This window comes from Alligator sinensis, unplaced genomic scaffold (assembly GCF_000455745.1).
Source record: "Alligator sinensis unplaced genomic scaffold, ASM45574v1 scaffold907_1, whole genome shotgun sequence".
NCBI classification, from domain to species: domain Eukaryota; kingdom Metazoa; phylum Chordata; order Crocodylia; family Alligatoridae; genus Alligator; species Alligator sinensis.
In genome coordinates, this window is record NW_005841925.1 from 3,581,529 (window position 1) to 3,600,563 (window position 19,035).

The 19,035-nt window shown below is 44.5% G+C and overlaps 1 protein-coding gene across 2 annotated transcripts in view; it reads left to right on the plus strand.

The window, feature by feature from the left end:
• Positions 1-19,035, plus strand: part of EPS8L2 (EPS8 like 2) — a 115,848-nt gene that overhangs the window by 73,307 nt on the left and 23,506 nt on the right. For both annotated transcript variants that reach the window (XM_006019203.3, XM_025198551.1), the window contains 6 exons: positions 2,154-2,303; positions 4,015-4,094; positions 6,322-6,458; positions 12,145-12,224; positions 12,916-13,042; positions 13,381-13,469. In XM_006019203.3, the coding sequence (XP_006019265.1) occupies positions 2,154-2,303; positions 4,015-4,094; positions 6,322-6,458; positions 12,145-12,224; positions 12,916-13,042; positions 13,381-13,469 (663 nt within the window). The remainder of the gene's footprint in view (positions 1-2,153; positions 2,304-4,014; positions 4,095-6,321; positions 6,459-12,144; positions 12,225-12,915; positions 13,043-13,380; positions 13,470-19,035) is intronic.

Genomic DNA, 19,035 nt, shown 5'->3' on the forward strand with positions numbered 1-19,035 from the left:
CTGGAAGGCTTGGGGCCCAATCCAAACCAACCCTGGGGTTAATGCACAAAGTCAGTGTGGCGTTGGTGCCATATACTCCTCAGACTGACTCCCAGTACTGAGTGCAATGCCTGTGGCATCGGGTCCAACCCACATGCCAGGCTGGGTCTATATGCTGGCTCTATCAGACTGACCCAGACTGGACCCTGTATCACATGCCAGGCTGGCTCTATCAGACTGACTCATGTGCGGGCCGCCTCCCGATCCCATCCATGTCGCCATGTGCGAGCCGGGAGCGATATGTGGACCCGTCTTTGTGCACGCGGGCTGTGGCCAGCAGCCTGGGCACGCGGGGTCAAAGGAGACCGTGCGGCGGCAAGGCACGCATGGGCTAGAATTAGTCACAGAGGCGTAGTGGTTGATTTAAAGATTGTTTACTTACACCAAAGATGGTCGTGGTGCAGGCAGGAAAACTTGCTTGAGTTACAGTTGCAGATAGAAAAGATAAGAGGTGGACTAGAGTTCCTTCTCGTGAACACTCTTCTAGCCCATCCGGTTGGAGGCTCTAAACTGCGAGCCCGTCGTGCCAGCCGAAGAAAGTACTCGTACAAAAGAGCTCTGAATAGACTCACACAAAGTTTGCTAGGCTCCGTGGAACTTGTGCTCTGAGGTAGTCCGGTCGTCTGAACAACTATGTCAGTTGTTCTAGCTGGCAAGAAATAGACTCACACGAAGTTTGCTAGGCTCCGTGGATCCTTTTGCGCGCAGGGCGCAGGGAGAGGGGTACGTCGAGGATTGCGCTCGGTGATGGGGAGAGGCTAGAGGCTGATCAGACCTCTGTTGCCTGCTTGAAATGCACTGGGTCCAGTAGGCTCCGCAGCGCTTAGAGATCTTCACACAGCGTGAAGTCTCCTCCTCCTGGTGTTCGTGGAGTCCTCCAACTTGGGCGGAAATCACTCAAGCTTTTTATACGGCTAGCAAGCCAATCACTAGCCGCCACGTGTGAATAATTTAGAACTGGCCAATGGTGGGGCACAAATTTGAATACGAATGGCGGGAACTCTTTGCAACGAGCATTTCTGTGCTGCAACAAAGAAATGCACCCTGCAAAGAAAGCTACTGGTGGCGGGAATTCTTTTGCACCGGGGTTCTCTTTTGCAGCAGAAAACTCCACCGTGCAAAGAAGCTGCAATTTAGCAGGAACAATTTAGCAGTGCTGAAGCACACACAAACAAAAATCACACCCTTTGGGTTGTGGCAACTCAGACTGGACTGTATGGCTCCAAGGGCTAGATCTGGCCTGTACATGTTTGATACCCCTGCTGTAGAACACCAGGATTTGCATGTGGGTTCAATGCGTGGCTACTGATCAAGTGAGAGAAATTCTCAGATTCTATGAGCAAGACTCCAGGTCCACAACAGAACAGCCCTTGTGGAAATGACAGGTCAATGTGATTCACAGTTCTGTGAAATGGTCTAAGAGGAAGCTATCTGTGCTTCAGTACCATGAAGGACCCTGGCCAGGAGCAGTGCCCTATTTGGGCACACCCACATAGTAAGAAAGTCTCTGCCCCAAAGAGTATGCAGCGTAGATGGACAAGCCTGAAAGAGTAGCAGGAAAGTATCATAATCCCCATTTTAATCACAGGGAACTGAGGCACAGAAATATTTGCCCCATGTAACATAGGCAATCTGCAGCAGAGCCAAGTGCAAACAGAAGGTGTCCTGAATCTCCATTTAGTGCCTTAACCACAAAGCATCCTTCCTCTTGGTGCTCCCAAACCAGCTGCATGTGCATGTGTTAAGCAAAAGCTTAGGACTGCCAGTTGACTTCTCCAGCAAGATCATAACACCAAGAGGATATCTGGAGAGGCAGTACCAGGACATTGTGCTGCTAGCCCAGCAGCAACCCCCACCTGGGAACCCCACCTCTAGACCTCAGAGAAGAACATGAGTTCATCTAAATTTGTGATTAGCACCCTAATCCCGCTTCACAATGCTGGCCCATCCCCTCCTCCTCTAACCACTGGACACAGAACAACAGGGACAAACCATTGCCAGGAAATGTGTCTCATGTGAGGTCACTTCTGCCTTCAGCAATGAGTACCAGGGGTAAATGCAAGGCACAGCTGCAGAATTCCTATTTGTATAACTCATTCCCCCTTGCTTTCCAGGACGAGCTAGAGGACTTCCCTCTCCCAACTGTCCAGCACTGCCAAACAGTGCTGAATCAGATGCGGTATCCCTCCATCCTTCTGCTGGTGTGTCAGGACTCTGAGCAGCACAAGCCTGACATTCACTTCTTCAACTGCGATGAGGTTGAGGTGAGCAGAGACAGTGGGATGCATCACAGCTTCTTGGGGCCAGATCTTTCAAAACCTTCCTCACCGGCTTGAGGCACTTGAGAGAAAAGCCAAACCAGAATTCCATGCATAAGTGAACGTTTAGACCACTGTAAGTGTGCCTACACCAGGGTTGGGCAAAATGCGGCCTGTGGGCCAGACGCAGCCCGCTAGGCCATTCTATCCAGCCCATGGGGCCCCTAAAAATTTAGAAAATTAATATTTATCTGCCCCGGGCCAAAGTAATTGCCAGCCGCTGGTCTACATGTTCATTAATGCACAATAGTTACTGTGCATTTAGTTTAGTACTTGCTTAATGAAGTACTAATTAAATGGGCAGTAACTAGTTTTTTTGTGATGCTTACTGTACAGTAGCCTAATAACATGGTGCAATAGTGTATTAGCATGGTTTTTGACTGACATGCTACTGCACGGTGTTATTAGGCTACTAAGTGTCTCATGTAGATGCGCCAAGTGAGCAGCAACAAACAGAGTGCATGGAGGCACTCATGTGTCTGGATGGGTTTGTACTAGCTGGCTCAAATAATGGTACAGTGGGGACAGAGCTATGAGTATTGTCATGCAAGGGTTGTTCACTATGAACAGTTTTACAGTGCTTTCTATTACATCACATCAAACATAGGGCTTACACATATCACATGTTTACATCACTATAACCTTTCCTTACACCAAAGTAAACAAGGATTGGATACATGATATATAACCCTTCAATGGTATAATTTCTTAAAATCCACTGAGCCATTGACTCTACTGCCATCTAGTGATGAGATACCATAATAACACCTCCAAGATAACTGGTCATCTATCTGCTCCAAATTATGGTGTAAAAATGATACTGGTGCTAAGCTGTCCAGGGTGCCCAAAGACTTTACAGCAGTAATATTTCACAAGCATATGTATGACAGCAGAAATGCTTCTGATCATTCCTGTGAGCTGGTAAAAAGACAGCAACCTGCCTGCTTTATCTACAATATCTAGCAAGGCAGTTACTGGTGTAAAAATCAACACAGCTGCCATTGAACTCAATGCAGCTATCAGGAATGACATGGGGCTTTCCCCCAAGTGCCCTTCTGTTCTGAACTGTTGCTTCCTTCCAGCAATCCCGTTCCTTTCTCTTTCGGAAAGCTGGTGAGTCACTCTGCAGCTTTATCAGCAAGTACACGATAAAAACAGTGGCCAGGAACAGGAAGCTTTTTCCTTATCTACACTGGTATTCCAGCCACAAGTGAGCAGCTCCACTAGAACAAACCCTACGTACAATATACACATGTGCAACAACTGTTGCATTGCACAGCCTATCCCAGTGAATCATGCTGCACCAGTGTTCGTGGGGGCTATCCTAGAGACTTCCACTGGTCCAGCTACTCCTGGCTGAAATTCCAGTACACACCACACCTAAGATTAACCCTCATTTTCCTGCCTCATAGATAGATGCTGGGACCTAGTTCTCCTTGAGAACCAGAGCCTTTCAGCTTCACCAGGCTCTCTCACCATGTTCTCTGACAGGGCGAAGATAAGCACTGCACAGTGACAGTCCAGTCCAGGGCCAAACTCTCTCACAAGTTTCTAAACCTCCATGTTCTCCCCCAGCTACTTCCCTACCATCTCTCCTGTGTTCTTCAATCCCTGGAAAGCAAAATTTTTACTAGATTGTCCCTGTTTTGTGTTTGAGGCGGAGATGGTCCATGAGGACATAGAAAGCGCACTTGCAGACCACAAGCATGGAAAGAAGATACGGCCGCAGACACTCAAGTAAGTGGGGCAGACAGATGGGTTACAGTAGGCAGTGAGGGAATGAGAGGGGCCACCTGCCTCATCTTTTAGAGAAAAAACAGTGGATGCAAGGGCCGGACCTTTTCAAACATAGACCTAGGTCAGGAGTGGGCTGAGGTGTGAGATAGTGTTCAAAACTGAATCAGAACTGGAGTGTGATGGCACTGAAACACACGCACTGCAAGGTTTTGAACAAATGAAAGGGAAAAATGGGCCCCTTTTGGGTTGGGCTCTGTTCCAGAAATAAGACTATAAGCATCAGCTCACATCCAGCAATTCAGATCCAACACGTCATTTTTCCACTCAGAATTTATCCTTGTTTTACTTGCCTGGGAAAGGGAGTTACAAGTTCCGTGATAGATATACAATCATGTTTCACTACAGCTACCATCAGATTTTCCATACCCTTGGTCAAAGTACTTAACAGCGCTGCTCATTAGTGAATCACAAGCAGTATCCTTGCTGTGGTGATAGAATAGAATAGAATAGAATAGAATAGAATAGAAAATTAGGGTTGGAAGGGACCTCAGGAGGCCATCTAGTCCAACCCCCTGCTCAAAGCAAGCCCACCCCCCAAATAAATCATCCCAGCCAAGGCTTGGTCTAGCCAGGTCTTAAAAAGCTCCAAAGATGGAAAGCCCGCAACACCTCTGGGTAACCTGGTCCAGTGTTTTACTACCCACCTAGTGAGAAAATTCTTCCTAATATGTAACCTAAACGTGCTTGCTGCAACTTGAGACCGTTGCTCCTTGTTCTGTCATCTGCCATCACTGAGAATAGCCTAGCTCCATCCTCTTTCGAACTTCCCGTCCGGTAGTTGAAGGCTGCTATTAAATCCCACCTCAGTCTTCTCTTCTCCAGACTAAATAAGCCGAGTTCCCTCAGCCTCACCTCATAAATCATGTCCCCCAGCCCCCTCACCATTTTTGTTGCCCTCTGCTGGACTCTCTCCAATTTGTCCACATCCTTTCTGTAGTGGGGGCCCAAAACTGAACACAGTTCTCCACATGTGGCCTCACCAGTGCTGAATAGAGGGGAATAATTAATTCCCTTGACTTGCTAGCAACATTCCTATCAGGGGCCCAATTACATGAGAAATGCTACTTGTGTAAGCACCCTGAATGTATGGAACAGTTCCTTCTGTGGCCAGATAATGATTAGGGCTGGCTGGAAAACAAATTGACATGTCAAGAAAAATACTCAAGTTCTGAAATTTTCCATTTTATTCTAGAATAGGAGAGCTTTACTTTTTTGGATGGGGGGGTGAAGAGAGAGAGAGAGAAAGTGTGCATAAGTGCATGCTATGTATGTAGAATATCTACATCTGCACCATTGAAACAATGGCTTGAGTATGGTCTCTCACATGCTAGGTGTACCCTCATCCCCGAGTTATTTTGGGACAAATAGTTGTTTCTCTTTCTTCCTCCCCTAAACTTATACCTAGAACTAGAGAAGGCTTCTCAGCCAGAATTTTGACCCAACCAGGTGGAACCAGTCCTTATTCTTTGTCCTACATGAGGAATCCCACAGGTTCTGCTGCTCAAGGCACTAGCCTTAAAACCCTACATCATTATTAATCTGCTTTTGCTGGAAGTAGACTGTATAGGCCAACCAGGGGGAAATTTAGTTTAATTCTTTAGTTCCTAAATTATTTTACTTATAGAGATAGAAAGATGCATGTTGATATTTCACACACTTCCCTCTGAATCTTATTGATTATATTGCAATTTCTAAATATTAATTAAAATAAGAGGTGATATATTTATGAGCAGAGGCCAGCAAAAAAACTTGCATCTTGATCATGACTGTTTCTCAAACCCTGAAAGAGCCAATCTGTGGAACAGAAAGGATGGTGCTGTGTCCTCTTTTAGTGCTGCCATGGCCACAGAGGGAACTGATGAGCGCACTACAGTCTTGGCCAAGGAGATGCATCTCATAGCTCAAATGGTAGAAGATCATGTATTAAGATCCACATGTCCCAGGTCTCATCTGCTCAGCCAAGGACATGACATTTCTCCAGCAAAAATCCAATGCATTGTTTAATTATACTGATCTCTGCCCTGTGATGAATTCCAGCCAAATCAAATAGCCCAGGCTGAGATTCCTCTTCCTTGTTCTGACTGGCATATTCAGTCTAGTCTCCTCTGACCAAGAAAGGCTGCCACTGATGGTAGGATGGGTTGTTTTCACGTTGTTTATCCCACAGGGTAAACCAAGAGAAAATAAAGCAGAGACAATCGATTCTCCCACCGCCCCAGGGACCAGCGCCTATTCCAATCCAGCACGAGATGCGAGGCTCGCCAAGGAACCGGGTGGCTGCCCCATCCCAGCATAATGAACCAGGTAATGGAGGAATTCAGTGGCTCTGTAACGTGAATATGTGAATTCTGCCCACAGATAGACAAGACTGCCACCCGTCCAGGGTCTCCTGGCTATTTGAAGCCTGATATTGCCAAAACACAAGACCGCCAATGCCATTTCACAGGGGTCACAGCAGAACTAGAAAGAGCCTCTCTATATTATTTACACCCAACATCTGCATTTAAAAAATGCAGTATTTCTACCTGCCAGAATAGCAACAGACATCCTACACAGGGTGAGAGAAGTCTCAGTGACCCAAAGGTCCTCAGAGCTATAGTGATGTTACTTAGGGTGTTGTTTGCACAGTGCAGGCAGCTGCTACTGTTGCCACTGCAGCTTTGGCTCAAGCAGCAGCAGCCCCATGGCACAGGCTCCCTTGGAGCTGCCCTTGGTGCCCTGTTTGCTCCACCCCTCTTTCTTCCCCCCATACCACCCCAATATGCTATTAGGTGCAGGACTGCACTTGCTGTGACAAAAACTTGGTGGGGGGGAGAGGGGATTCTGATGCCCCTCTTACTTGGTGCCTGGGGATGGTGCCCTGCTTGCTCCCCCTTACTGGTTACACTACTGTTCACTACTGTGATCCAATTCACTGTTCTTCCAATTCCCTGCCACCTTCCCCTTCCCCTCAATTAGTGACTCCTGAGAATTGAGCACTACTGAATAACTCACCATTATTTCCATTCCTGTTACAGTGGTGAGTTAACCAGGGTTTACTTTATACAGTACATAAATAATTCATCCCCCGATGACCTTCAAGTGTAAATAGGCAAGAGAGAGATGCTATGCAAGATCTGGAATTGAGACACTGAAGATAAAAGCCTGGCTCACTTGACTTCATGGAGCCAAGAATTTCAGTTAGAAGAATAAACTGATTTTTCCAAAATCCCACCAGGCGATTGTGGCAGAAACCAGAATTGAACTCATATCTTGTGGCGTGCTAACCACAAACCCTTCCCTTATCTCTTTGTTTCATCTCCCTCTAATCAAAACACTTATTTTTCCCAAGAAGGGGGAACATAGGAAACAAGCTCCTAATTTCATTTTTTAAAATTCCCAACAGTTTGGAGGCATCTTTCTTGCAGTCACATCTTTTGCCAGTACTAAGAGATATTTGCATTTTACATGCAATTTTAATATGCTTAAAGAAAAAAAGAAAGAAAAAGAAAACTTAACTAAGATGCAACATGAAATTCTACACTCATGCTTGGGAGAGAAAATATTCTCTCCTAAGGATGAATAGGAGAGGCCAAACAACTGATTTGTGTTCCTAGGTAAAGACTCTATTTTTGTACTGGCTTTGCATAATGAAAATGACATGCAGCTGGAGCACATGATGGAGATCTGATTTTTTTTTTTAGCACTCAATGGGCACATAATACAGATGGGGTGCAAAGTCTTTTCATTCCCTAAGGGTGACACAGATTGCAGCCTCTTTGTGGCAGATGTTTTATGGGTACATTTTAAGGGTAAGGACAACACAGCATGTTATCATGTCAGATTCATGTTGTCACATAGTAAAAGTGGAGTGAACACATTATGCCCAGGTAGACTACAAAGGAACAACTGGGTACAATTATCCCTTGAAAAAAATTGTGTAGTAACTTTGCCATGAGGGGAAGTGACTATGTGGAATGTGTTGCATGTCTGCTTCCTGAGGTCAGAGGTCAGCAACTTTTTCAGGTTGGGGGCTGGAATGTCCCAGTTTGGGTTAAGTTGGGGCAGGCGGGTGCTAGGACCTGGCCACCACTGCAACTTCTCTCTGCCACTGCACAAGTGAAAGCACCTGCCACCAAAAGTAATAAAACCCCATATCAACAGGCTGAATCCAATGGCTCCATGAGTCAGATCTGGCCCACAGGTCATAGGTTGCTGACCCCTGCTCAAAGCAGTTTCAGTTAGAAATGCTGATTTACTTTGAGCAAATGGCTACCCCTGTTTCCTCTTGGCCGGGTGCTGTTTTAGCGCCTATTACATCTTGGGAGAACCATCTCCTCTTTACTATGGCATCAAAGCCAGAATCAATTTCCCCACAGTGGTTGCGTTATATGTCCTCAGTCTAAGAGATAAGTCTTGCCTCAAAGTGTTTACAGTCAAAGGAAGTGTTTCTGTCTCCATTTTATAGTAGGGTTTGAGTGTTGTGTAATTGTGATGATCCAGGGAATGTGCAAACAAAATGTGCAAACAGCAAAATATGCTTGATAATATTTAACTATATTGTTGGAGAAATGTTAGACAGGATTTCAGGCATAAAACACCCTGCCTTAGGCACTGATTCTGCCCAAGCCAAAACATACAATCAATTCAATGTGACATCTTCCCTCATGTGACTTTGTCCTGCAAGACCAGGGCATTGTCTGGTTATGATGATCTACTATTTTTCAGCTTTCATTTCCAGAGTGATGTACTTTTCCCTGTTAACAGCTTCAAAGAGTGTCACTTGTATACTACTGAAACTAGCACTGAATCCATGATTTTATATTTATCAAGAAATCTTATAGCTAAAAAATCTTATACATATATACATACACACACACACACACACACACACACATATAATGTAAAGTATCAGAAAGATGTAAAGTATGTGTGCGTGTGTGTATAAAAGATGTAAAGATGTAAAGTATGTGTGTATGAACACACATACTTTACATCTTTTATATATAATCAGGGATTCAACACTAGTTTCAGTAGTATGCAAGTTACACTCTTGAGTATGAACCTAGAACAGCACTTCAGGTGACACAGCTTATCAAGGCTCTTTCTCATACTTAACATCAGGGGCTGGCAACCTTTTCAAGCTGTGGGGTGGAGCAATTCAGCCAGATCAATGCATCATTTGTTGGGATTTTCCCATTGATGCACAAGGGATTTTTTATATGCCCTGATGTCTGAGAGGGGGAAAAGGTTACACATTTAAGACCTCATGTAACTCTCACGGAAGTCAATGAGAGTCTTTCCATGTACTTCAGTAGAGATGGTTGTAATCGTTAGCTCACATAAACTGATGGTAGATCTTGCAGGCATTATTCTAAGCTCATTGCGTCAACTCAATCTTTGAGTCATTATTATAAGCTCATGTGAGTCAACAGTGTGCCCTTGTTGCTAAGAAGGCTAACTGCATGCTAGGCTGCAGTGCCAGCAGATTGAGGGAAGGCATTATTCCCCTCTATTCTGCAGTAGTGAGGCCACATCTGGAGTAATGTATCCAGTTTTGGGGCCCCCACTACAGAAAGGATGCAGACAAGCTTCAACCAACACAAAGCACTTGCTCATTCAGTCACTACAGATCAGCAGATGCACCTCCTGGCATAGCTCCCAGCACTAGGCTTTCAGTGTTGGCTACTGACTGCAGAGGCAAGACTTTGAAATACACTGGCAACTCGCATCATTTGGGACAGGCCTTTCAAAGACGGCTCAATTATAATATTCCAAAGGTGACTTTTCTACTATTCACTGTGCAACATGGAAGAGATTTCTCTCTGCTTGGCTACTCAGCAGGGTAAATTAGCCTGCACTAAGTTCCAGACTGCTGTGGTTTCACTGCTTCTAATACCAGACCTAGCTTGTTTGCAATTAGTAAGGCTATCTCTACTCAATGCTATAGTTTGCCGTTCCTGGCATTTTGTCTCAGATTCCCATGAGCACTTCCTTTACTAATTTTCCTATACTGAATGCAATAAAGAGCTTCCTCAGGCACAAGCACAACTGGGGCTGCACACTTCATTTTCCCTTTTGGCCATAGTAAGACCACTCCACAGCCCATCTGGATTCCATTCATTAGCAATACTACCCAATGGATGATGTGTATTTCACAGACAGGGAGAGGACTCCGTACCTTCTCCCAAAAATATAAACTCTCACCCATTCAGTGGCAGGAGGATCACTGATACTTGTAACTAGGGTTTGTAGACTGCATAGACTGCAGCCATTAGAAAGCAACATATAAACTCTTGTGTAGGTCAGCCACTCTATCCATTCATGGATCTTGCTGTATTGGCACAGGGCAATACATAACCAGGTCTCCCATCAAACATCGGTACTCATGTTTTGCTTTAGCACTAGCACCATGGGCCCAATCAGAATATGCCCCCTACCCCTTGTGCCTCCATAACAAGGACTGGACATTTTGGAGATAGATCCCACCACATATTTTCTACAAACAATGCTTCTGTTGCACACTATTTGTTAACAAATGGTCAAGACAACTATGACCTTAACTCTGTTTCTCATAATGCTTTACAGAAGTCTGTATACTGCATCAACAAGGCCTCACATTACCTAAGGTTTATATCCAGATAAAATGGAAACTGATTTATGTCTGTGGGATGGATTAACACCTTGAATAAAGATGCTTTGTTAAGTCTTCTTCTTCTTCACTGCATTAGCACTGAACACCTGTCTAAACTAGTAACCCAATCCCTTTGTTTACAGAGGGTTTGCAGACAGCTTTTATGGCTCTCTGCCAGAACTGTATTCAATGACTCCCATTTTATATAGTCTGATGCTTTTAACTCAAGGAATTACTGGGTACTCTGAAATCTTTTGTTACCCAAGACTTATTTGCTATTCTTCTAACAAATAGCTTACTAAAAAACTACTAAAATGCTGACATCTCATTCACTGCCTGTCACTTGAAAGCCTAAGGACTACATCTGCCTTTATGTTTTTATTTACTGCTCATTAAGAAAACGGAAAGAACCAACTTGAGGAAATGCATACAAGTTTGCACAGGGCTCCTCAGATTTTTGTTCAGGCCTGTCCAATGCGTCAGTCATGCAGAATTCCTGGCATACCTGAGGCTACCAGACTAGTTTTTGCATACATTGTTATTGTCTCCTCTCTTCAGTGTGCCCATCTAGTGTATATTTGATGTTCTGTCCATGTGACAACAGATGCTTATGCTGATAGATGTATGCTATTTCAGTCATCTGTGACCAGAAAGAGTATCTGGGAGCTCACATATTGCTGAATGATGGAAGGAGGCCTGCAGGTCAGATGACCAGAAAGTATACATCAGCACAGTTCCACTGGGCTTGTCTACACTGCATCGGCAGGAAGGCTAGGTCAAGCCAGGTCCTGGCCACAGGCATGCTTGAAACCTGCCAGTGTGTTAATGAGACCAGTCATGCGGGTGTGCCTCAGTCTGGTACGCTTGAGACAGGGAGTTCAGGACTAGTCTAGAGTGGTCTTATCAGTGTACTTTAGGGTTTGGAGCGTGCCTTTGGGCTCAGTGTAGGTGGGGTGTGTTTGGGTCCATCCTGGCAAGGATACTGCCACTGCCACAGCCACTGCTTGGTAGACAAGCCCCTGAAATCCATGGAGCTGCCTTCTTTATTCAGTAGCTAAGTACTGGCTGTGGTTCCTTATGATTCATGCACTGTTTACATTGGCAGGCTGACAGAAATCAGTGGACACACTGTTGTTGTAGGTGAGGCTACATCCACTTGAAGGGTTTAATTGGCAATTTAGACCTCCTCACAGATAACCATGCTCTGACGTGTTGCCAAACCCAGCATAATTGATATGCAATCGAAATCCAGCTTTGCCAGCCAACCTGACCCAGGATCCTTGTTACTTGCTTGGGGTTTATGCCCGTTTTGATTAACTTTGTTATAAATGCCTTTTCTTGGTGATAAATGCCTTGGGTTTTTGTTTTCTTTGGCAGAATATGACCGACGAAGCTCCACCTCCCACGACCACGAAGAATCCCGAGCAATCTTAGCACAGAAGATCGAAAAAGAAACGGTTGGTAACAGGAACTGGGCATCTGTAGCAAGCAAAAAGAGAGTGGGAGCAGGGACTTTCACAGACCAACTTTGTGCACTTTATTAAATTTTAAATCTGCACCTGGGTCCCGCAAAGAGGAAATGGGCAAGAGAGAAGATCCATACCTTGTTAGGCAAGAAGGTGCCATTTTAACTTTCACTGGGTGCATCTACACAAGATGCTAAAAGCACAGTAGACTAATTCTACTGCACATTAGCGTGTCATGGCAAAAGCCGTGCTAATGTGCTAATGCACAGTAGAATTAGTCTACTGCTCATTAGCATCACGTACAAGACGTGCACCGGCACTACTGTGCAGTAGTGCAAATTACGATGCATTAAGGCACATGTAGATTTTCCCACTGAGTAGCACCTTGCTTTTTGAGTAGGTTCATTGTTTTCAATCGGAGCCTTTTGCAAAGTACTATCCCACACGGAAAAGAGTGCCACATCCTCTGATTTTTCTCAGTTATCATACAGTCTGTTAGCAGGAGATCAGACACCATGTTGGTAAATGCAATGCAAGAATCTACTACTATTCCTTTTCCATGCGGAAGAGACCAGTTTTGCTGCATTTCTTGTTTTAATGAAACCTCCTCCAAATGGAAGCCCTTGTAGGATACAATAGTTACTCTTTTGGCTTAGATGCAATGTATTTTGTCTATTCACAGCAAATCCTGAATTGCACTCTGGATGACATTGAAGTGTTTGTTGCCAGGCTTCAGAAAGCAGCAGAGGCATTCAAACAGTTGAACCAAAGGAAAAAAGGAAAGAAGAGCAAAAAGAAAGGGCCAGCAGGTATGTTCCATCTACTGATACAGTGAGAAAGCTGGTGGGTAAAGCAGAGTGAGTAGGATTAATGGCTTGGGAGAGAATCAGAACCAACAACCTAGTGAGTTTGGAATAGTAATGACATGACAACACCTATGTCATCTTCCTCTTGGGGCTCTGGCTTGGTCAACCCAGCCATCTGGGGACACATTCCTGGAGCAAACAAAGCACAGCAATACAGTCCAAGTTCAGCTTGCCTTTTTGCTCCCACTTGCTATTTCTCCTGAATACTAATAAGGAAAACCTATCCTTCTCTTACTTGTTTTAATAAAAGCATCTCCCTTCCCAACTGCTTTTCTTTAAAGAGGGAGTGCTGACACTTCGAGCAAGACCTCCAAATGAGGCTGAATTCCTCGACTGCTTCCAGAAAACCAAACTGGCTCTCAATCTTCTGGTAAGATGCAGCCCATTTCATTTCACTGCTTCACTCGTCCAGCTGTGCCATTAGCCTGTACAATATCGCAATAATCACCCCTCAAAACCAACAGAAAATAATACTGAAGCACTTGCTTTGCTACCCCCTAATTATTTTACTGAAGGGAGGGAATTCTATAACCTGTTTTCAGGTAACTGTTGACTAAATGCTGGTTAAGGCCTGTATACATGTCTAGAGATAAAAAGACCTAAAACAAAAAAGAGAAGTCTACTTATTTGCACACCTGCATTTGAGAGCGTAAATACCACAGCTCTGAATGCAAATGAACAAACAGATCTCTATGTCAAGGGTGTCAAACTCACCTGGGGCCATGGGCCAGGTCCAGACTGTGGAGGTCCTCACAAGCTGGATGCGTCACAGAGCATGGGACAGTGTCAGCCACTGCTGTAGCAACAGCTGCAGCCACTTTTGGCAGCAGTCAGCCAAGCAGTGGCAGGCCAGATAAGTGAGGGCTGTAGTGCTCAGCTCTTGTTCACCTACCCATCACCAAGAGCCATGTCCACTGGAGCCCTAAATTTCTTCCCCACCCCACTGCTGGCTACGCCCCTTGCTCCTGGTAGACTAGCAGTAGTCTAGCAGTCTGGGTGGAGTGGGTCCATAGGCTGGATCCAGCCTGTGGGCTGTATGTTTGACACCCCTACTCTAGATGGACATTGTGATTGTGCATAGAGAAAGAGTAAATACAGGCATCTATGTTTATTTTTGCACAACTATAATCTTTTGCTTGTTGCAATCTCTCTACTTTTATGTTTATACTTAAAGGATTTGCATCTGATCCCATTATATAAAATGTTCTTTTGTAGGATCTTCTAACACAAATGCCTCATGAGAAGTCCTTAGGTAACCATAAGAAGCCATCCTCTGAAATTTTATCCATCTCTCTCTCTAGCTCTTGCTTTCTAGTTCTCTTTGTGATGGACTGCCCTGTTTAAAACAACAATGTGCCAAGTACTTCTGAGCCCAATGATATATCAAATGCTTAAGCACATGAGATGGACAAGGCAATGACTCTGAAAGAAATTCTGTCAACTCATTACACTCTGACCAGGTTTGCCTAATGCCCCAGATCTAACAAAATTGGTTTTAAGGATGTTACTAGCTAGAAAAACCATAGAAGACAAACAAATCTAAAAGCAACCAGCAGACCACGCTTCAGACTTTTTTACTGCCTCTTCTGCCCCAAGTCAGAGCTGATTTTCAGAGGTGACAAACCTCATCATGGCTCCCACTGCTGACCACCAATCACAAAAAAGAGGCCTGGAGTACAATTAGATAATCAGAGACAAAAAAAGGGATGAAATTATGTGAAGGATACTACAGCGTTTTTCCTAAAGGGAATCCTCTAGTTATTCTACAAGGCCATGGAATGCTAATCCACGGGGCACATCCAGATGAGCATGTATGTGCAGGGGCATGTGTTTGCCATGGCCCAAATAGCAGTGCTATGTATTGTGCCACTGCTTTGTGCCCCAGGGCATGCCCCTGCATGTGCACTCCAGCACACGCCAAATTGTAGAAGAGTGGGGTAGAAGAGGCTGGGGCCAACACTTGTGCTGGCGCCAGCAGCCTTACCTAGGGGCCTCCTAGCGCAGCAGTGGCACCAAGCTGGCCACATGGCACCCGGCCAGCAGTCAAAGGGTGGCTCTGGACAGTCAGGCTCTGTTTCTGGTGGTGCATGCTGCTGCCACATGCACCACACTGCTTCTTTTGCGGCGTTTTTTTTGACACTGGGATCTCCCAGTGTCAAATTTGCATTGTGGCAAACAGTTGTACATGTGCCACATGCGGTTTGTGGTGCCTCAAACAGCTTTGAGGTGCTGCAAACCACACGTGCATGCTCATTTGAACACACCCATGGGAAACAGGGAAAACACCACTTGCTCAGGTCATTTTTAGTAGTGGTTGAGACTGGAGATATCATGGGAACAATTTGGCCTCTGAGGGGTCATATTGCAGGTCTTATTGATTCCTAATTTCCCCGACCCTCATAAAAAGAAACATTTCTGGCTGTTCAAATGTGCCTCACTAGAGTCGAATTAACACTAGAAATATCAAGATATTCCAATTGGGCTATACAGGGTGCATGTACACAAGATGCTTTACTGTACAACAGGATAATTTGCTACATAATTTGAAATTTGCTATATAACTTGTCTATCTGTGCACAGCAATTAGGGCACAGTAGACTCATTTACTGCATTGCCAGATAGTCCCAGATAGTCAGATACAAGTGGTATCCGGAAGCACAGTAAATTAAAGCTCTTAAACACACGTATAGATGGTGATGTCAGGATTAGTTTACTCCAGCTCAAATTGAGCTAGAGTATATTTAGTCGCATTAATTGCATGTGTAGACATGCCCACAGTCATTGGGATAGAGAACAGGGATGAACATTTTAAATGAAAAAATAATCTATTCCTGTTTTGTCAAAAATTCCAGTTTTCTTCAAGAATGCAGAAACTTTTTGGCTTGACAAAATTAGGATTCCCTCTCCTCTCCCCACCAAATTTCCATTTATTGAAAAGAAAATGCTTTATCTGTTGGGTGAAAAGCATTTCAATGGAAGATTTTAGGCCTGTCCTAGGTAACAGCTGCTTTGAAAAGTTAACATGGTGACTCTTATACAACACCCGGGGGGAAAAAATAACCCCAGTGACAGATTTTACAATTGCAAATATGCATTCATTAATACATTCATATTAGGTCACATAAAAATTTGAAACATGCACAAAGATGGTATACTGTGGGCCTAATAGCACAAATACTTTAAAGTCCCTGCTGTAATCACAGCTTTTATAGCCATCCAGGGGGGAGTGCACTGATGCAGTTGCAACCCCTCTTTGATTCCTCTTCTACCCATACTTTAAAACCAACTGCCTGGGAGGGGCAGCAGCATTTCTATTCAAGCAGTGCTGAGAGAGTCAATAGACTTCATGGCTTGTTATCATCTCCCTGATTCCTACTAATCTCTCCCCACCCCACAAATGTTAACAACCCTCTGATTAAAGGTTTTAATGTTTTATTATTCAGACTATCCTTTCTTCTGAAGTTTTGCTGTTAGCTGTTCCTGGTAATGTCTCTTTTCTATTTCACAGCCCTGCAGGCTGTTTTAACTTTAGCTAAAAAGCTTAACTCAGGTGTGATCATATTAAGTCAGATGTAGAAATGACTGACAGTGAAGTATTGGACGCACTGTCAAGATGCTCAGTCAAATATGAGACGTACATTTAACTATAATGGGTGTCTGTAGAAGTGTGGGACGCCTGCTCTGACATGCTGTAATTACAGGAATTCAGAGCAGACTCAATTAATCCCAAATAGACTTGATTAATCCCAAGAGCTGCTCTAATTAAAGCACCTTCCCCACCCCACCCCTGGAGCACATGTAAAGATGCCCAATGAATACAGGACTAATGACACAATATCTTTTGACTATTTTTCCTATTTTTGCCTAATTTGTTATGCTTTTAAAAGTTATTATATAATGTAGCATATTAGTGAATATTCCAATAGATATATGTTTTTGCTTTGATCTTAAACTGAGTAATACAGCATTAGACCTGCAGCATATTAGTAAAGCTTCTAGTTTCTCTTTAACTAGAAAAAATGTGTGTTGTCGTGTATGTGATGATGTGTCAAAACAACTGCACGTGCACCCCCCCCTTTCAAAATCCTAGATCTGCCCATGTAGACATCCAAGGAGCTAGCTTCAAATTAAATCACTTGGTTACAGCTATTTGTCTAGACACACCACCAGAGAACTCAGAACAGGTGTGCAACCCTTCTGAAAAGCCAGATAAAATACCCAGGCACATAGCCCATGCTAAGCTCTGTGCTACTGCCACTACCCTTCTAAGCAGTATCCAATCTAGCTAGTTTAAATCTAGCTTGGGTAGACTTACATTATGTTACAGTCACAGCAGTGACTTCAGAATAGACATAGTCAAAGGCAGGGGACATAAATTACACATACACCAGTATAAGTGATCAGAAACCAGGTCAAATATGTAACATAACAGAAGTTGTGTGCATAAACTGCTTTCAAAATAGCTGAAACCAGTTTAAGATAAAACTGGATGGATGTAATATCAGACTTAACTGATTTAGGTTACACTGGTTTATTGAACTTCTGTCCCACATCCCTTCCAGATTCAAGTTAACTTACAGTCCCCCAACATCCCAGGATGCTTTGTATCTCCCCTGCAACTACCTTTGCAGAGTGGGTGGGCTAGCCTTGCCCCAAGGTGTCTGCTCCAGCTGAGCAGGGAGGTGTGCTCTAGCAGCCTCCAGCTTTTGGCTTGGGCCACTGCAGGCATGTAGCTGCATTTCCAGAATGAAAAGTGAATGTCTTTCATTTGCTTATCGGTTCAATCTTTGCAGTTTAGATTAACCTGAGAAAATTTAATCAATTCAGCCTTGGGCTTTTTGACTGTCTGTACTTAGCTGAAGTGTCCCTTTAAATAGTTCTTACCTCAGCACAGCTACATAGATTAAGGCCTAAACTATGCCCAGATTTTTTTATGATAAGGCTGTACCTGTACATCTCCCCCTTGTGTGGACATACGAACACTAAGTAAAAAAAGCAAGTCTCTTTTTCATGTGAGACTACCCTATACCAGTGTAAAAGCACCTTTATAGGGCTATATCTGCCTCTGTGTGGTAGGGGAAGAGTTATACCAGTAACTCTACTGGTAAAATTAAAGCAATATAACTTGTGTGTTCAGATAAGTCCTTAGCCATGGGGTGTATCTCCACTGCAGTCAGCTCCTTGCACCTCCCTAAGTAGCCCAGGTACAAACAACAGGGCAGTTGAAGCAGCACAAAGCTTGCCACATGCTGACAATCTGGGTGAGGTTGATCTACATTGAACTAGCTTAAACCTGGCTCTGGAAGGTCTATACAAACTATAGCTATGCCTTTTCAGCATGGGCATATCCACAGCTACAGCCTGCTGCTGCCCCAAAGGAATACAGTGCAAAATCTGTAAGGAGAGTGCTGATCAACTGAACAAGCCCTGATAGTCACAGTGCTTGCCAAATCTGGTGTCCTATAACTGCACACTCCTTTGGAAGTGCTACTTGGTAGGCTTGTATCCATCAATTTTTTCACACTTTCCGCTCTACATTCCTATTTAAAAACCATATCGGCAGCCCGATGTGCGGGCCGGCTCCCGATCCCATCCTCGCCATGTGCGAGCCAGGCCCGTCTTTGCGCACGCGGACTGTGGCCAGCAGCCCGGGCACACGGGGCCGGAGACAACCGCAGGGCGGTAAGGTACACGCGAGCTAGAATCAGTCACGGAGGCGTAATGGTTGATTGAAAAGATTATTTACTTACACCCAAGGTGGTCGTGGTGTAGGCTGGACAGCTTTCCAGGCGCAGCTCCGCTTGAATCCTCGTTGGAGGACTCTGACAAACTCGGTTCTTTGACCCCAGAGTGGTTTAGGCTCCGCGGGTTCGGCAATTCGGAGTGGCTGAATCTCCGTGGGTTCTATTCAGTTCCCAGGTCCCCCAGAGCTGTTA